At 51.0% G+C, this 3,184-nt stretch overlaps 1 protein-coding gene across 1 annotated transcript in view; it reads right to left on the bottom strand.

Moving 5' to 3' along the window:
- SUN5 (Sad1 and UNC84 domain containing 5) overlaps positions 1–2,838 on the bottom strand; it is a 20,751-nt gene extending 17,913 nt beyond the window's left edge. Inside the window, exons 1-3 of the mRNA XM_011959724.1 lie at positions 2,668–2,838; positions 1,266–1,324; positions 991–1,065 (exon numbers count right to left, since the gene is read on the bottom strand). Coding sequence (XP_011815114.1) covers positions 991–1,065; positions 1,266–1,324; positions 2,668–2,744 — 211 coding nt within the window. The 5' untranslated portion in view covers positions 2,745–2,838. The remainder of the gene's footprint in view (positions 1–990; positions 1,066–1,265; positions 1,325–2,667) is intronic.
- Between the last annotated feature and the right edge of the window lie 346 nt (positions 2,839–3,184).

The following is a 3,184-nucleotide window of genomic DNA, read 5'->3' as shown; positions in this document are numbered from 1 at the left end:
CTTTTCTTTTCTTTTTTCTTTTCTCTTCTCTTCTTTTCTTTTCTTTTTTCTTTTCTCTTCTCTTCTTTTCTTTTCTTTTTTGATAGAGTCTTACTTTGTCGCCTAGGCTGGAGTGCAGTGGCGTGACCTTGGCCCACTGCAACCTCCACCTCCCGAGTTCAAGCAATTCTCTTGCCTCAGCCTCTTGAGTAGCTGGGACTGCGGGTACAAGCCACCACGCCCGGCTAATTTTTGTATTTTTTAGTAGAGATGGGGTTTCACCGTTTTGGCCAGGTTGGTCTCAAACTCCTGACCTCGTGATCTGCCCACCTCGGCTTCCCAAAGTGCTGGGATTACAGGCTTGAGCCACCGTGCCTGGCCGATAGACAATAGTGACTCAGGAGCATAAAAGGCCTGGAAGTTAACAATGCCCATTTCTAGACACTGGGAGCTTGGCAAGAGTGGGGGCCTTGTCTGGTTTATCCCAGATTGCCCACTATGGAGCTAGGCAAAAAGTACGGACTCAGAATGGATGGAAAGGTGAGAGGACACGGGGTGGATTGAAGAAGGAAGAAGGGAATGGCTGTCTGGCTTGGAAGATGGATGAATTGGGAGATAAACGAGAGAATGGGAGGCTGAGAGGATGGGTGGATGAACAGAAAGAGGGACGATTGGGTGGATGTGCCTATGAAATAAGGTCTGGGTGAATTGATGAACTCAACAGGTGGACAGATGGGTGAAACCAGCAGCCAGACTGGTGGTAGAGGAGGGTTGGCAGTTAACTCCTCCTCCAGACAGTAAGCTTCCCTCCCAGTTCCCCTCTCCAACCACCAAAGACATTGGCAGGAATGACACCTCCGATGGGTGGAACTCCAGAGTTCAACCTGCAGCTCCCCACCAGCCCTGCAGCCCAGAGCAGGCCTTGCCACCCCCAGGACAGCCTGGGCTGAGGCTGGACCCTCTCCCCAGGCCCATGTTGATGACCAAGGCAATTATTCAGTATATACGTACACACACATCCCAGCATGCACTGAGTCAGGCCTAGGGCTTGGGCATTGATGCGGACAGGCAACAGGAAGTTGTCATCTGCAGAGAGCACAGAACTGTCATGTCACTGCCAGCCTCTGGATTTGGTGCTTGCAGAGACCTGGGGAGCACCCAGAGCTTGGTGCAAACATCCCTGCCCCCTGCCCCTTGCTGGGTAGCCCCAGGTTGCCTGTTTGACATCCCTGAGCCTCAGCCCCTCAGCTGCCCATGAAAATACCAGGGCACCTGTCCTTGCTCACTCATGTTTGAGGAGGTGTCCTCTACCATTCTGCTGGTGTTCCGGCCTCGCTGGGCAATCCTGGGGATGATAAGATTCACGGTTGCGTTTTACAATTATGAGGAATGTAGTGTCCTTGGAATGTGCGCACCGCATTCCAGATTGAGGAGCTGAGGGGCAGAGAAGGTTTCCCAACACCACCAGCCTGGGATTCAGGGACAGACCCAGGTCTGGCTGACCCCAAATCCAGGTATCCATCAAGGAAAAGACTCAGGTTGCAGTGGCAGTCACAGGTGGTTGTCGCCATGTCCCAGAGGTTGGCAGAAGCCTGGTTTTGTTCCTTTGTCTGCTCCTACCCCATGTGGTTTTAGGCCATTTTGATTGGTTGAAGCCTGCTGTCGTGCTCCCATTCCCTGTGCTGTGATTGGTTCAAGCGTGAGGAAGTCTGCAGGGGTGAGGTGGGGTGGGGTAGGGGAGTGGTTATGAGGTAAGGGACTTGGGGGAAAAGTTAGGTTTAGGATTCGCTAAATGAGAACCACAGAAAACGATACTTATTCTCCTTCCCCTGGACAGCCACATTTCTGTGTGATACCTGAAACTGTGGTGGCCATCTTGTGATCATGAGAGGGGACTAAAAGAGCAAAATGATGACAGGAACCTGGGTCTTGGGTGGCAGAACAGAGGAATTAATGCACTCCGGAGCCTCCTGCACCTTGGGACCTCTTGATATGTGAGATTTAAAATTTTCCCTTATTAAGTCAAAGCTCTCTAAACATTTTTGTTTCTCATACCCTCAGTGTATTTATATTGGTTTATTAATAAATTATATATACACCCAATTATACTAACACATTATTTACCCTTCCCAAATGTGCAGATTTAGTGATAACATTCCTGAAGAATACAAGTTAAAAGAGGATGAAAGACATACGTTCTAGCATGGCCATTTCTTTTCTCACCTTTGCGGATCGTTTGATATACTCTCTTGGGATATACACCCAGATTTGGGTGCCCAGAGATAGGCATCATTTTGAGTTGGAATTTCTGTCATCTGCAGCCAGAGGTCTTCTGACAGATAAAGATGGCAAAACACTTGTTTCCTTGTTTCATATCAGTCTCCTGCACTAGACTATGCGTTCCATCAGGGAAGGGAGCACATCAGGCTGATGCCAAACCGTGTTCCCCGTCCTCTGTGCATTGCCCGGCACACAGTAGACGCTCAATAAACACATGCTGAAAGGATGGCTGCCTCGCCACTTCCTGGCTGGGAGACTTTGGGAATACCACTGCCAAACCTTTCTGGTCTTGGTGGCTGCCTCTGTGCAGTACAGTTGACAATGCTGCTCACCTCCAAGGACAGGGTGGAGGGGCAGCATTTTGTAAACTGTAAAGGGCTGGGCAAAGGGAGGGGATGCCATCCTCACCTCCGGGGTCTGGGATTGAGGGCCACATCTTCGAGTGGGGCACCTGGGTCCCCAGGGCTCCTTGAGGACCGTGGCATCGATATCCTTCTCTAGGACTGGGGATAGAGGCGGGGATCTCTGGGAGCTGGTGAGAAGGAAGTGGCTGATGCCTCTGAGTGTCCTCTGAAAAGTGCCAGTGGAATCTACCAGGATCAGTGGAGCAGTTGGCACTGTGACCTCACAGAGCAGGTGAGTGAAGGGACAGGGGGTGGGGGCTAGTCTCCAGCTTGGCTCTAGAACCTCCCCCAGAGGAAGCCATTGTGACCCACTTTCCTTTTCTAAGATGGGGAAGTTGAGGCATCAAGACAGGAAGGGCCATGCCGGGGTCTCAGGAGCTAGACAGGGGCGAGAGCTGAAGCTCTAGTAACCCAATCATGCTTTTCCGTGTTCCCTAGACCCCTTCCTGCCCCAAGCTTCCCAGGTTTTTCACCTTCTTAGGTTGCCTGTGAATGCATTTTGTAATGCTGAGCTTCTCACT

This window comes from Colobus angolensis, unplaced genomic scaffold (assembly GCF_000951035.1).
Source record: "Colobus angolensis palliatus isolate OR3802 unplaced genomic scaffold, Cang.pa_1.0 Scaffold114, whole genome shotgun sequence".
In the NCBI taxonomy this organism is placed as follows: Eukaryota; Metazoa; Chordata; class Mammalia; order Primates; family Cercopithecidae; genus Colobus; species Colobus angolensis.
The sequence above is the reverse complement of the archived record's forward strand: the minus strand, read 5'-3'. Positions and strand labels throughout refer to the sequence as shown.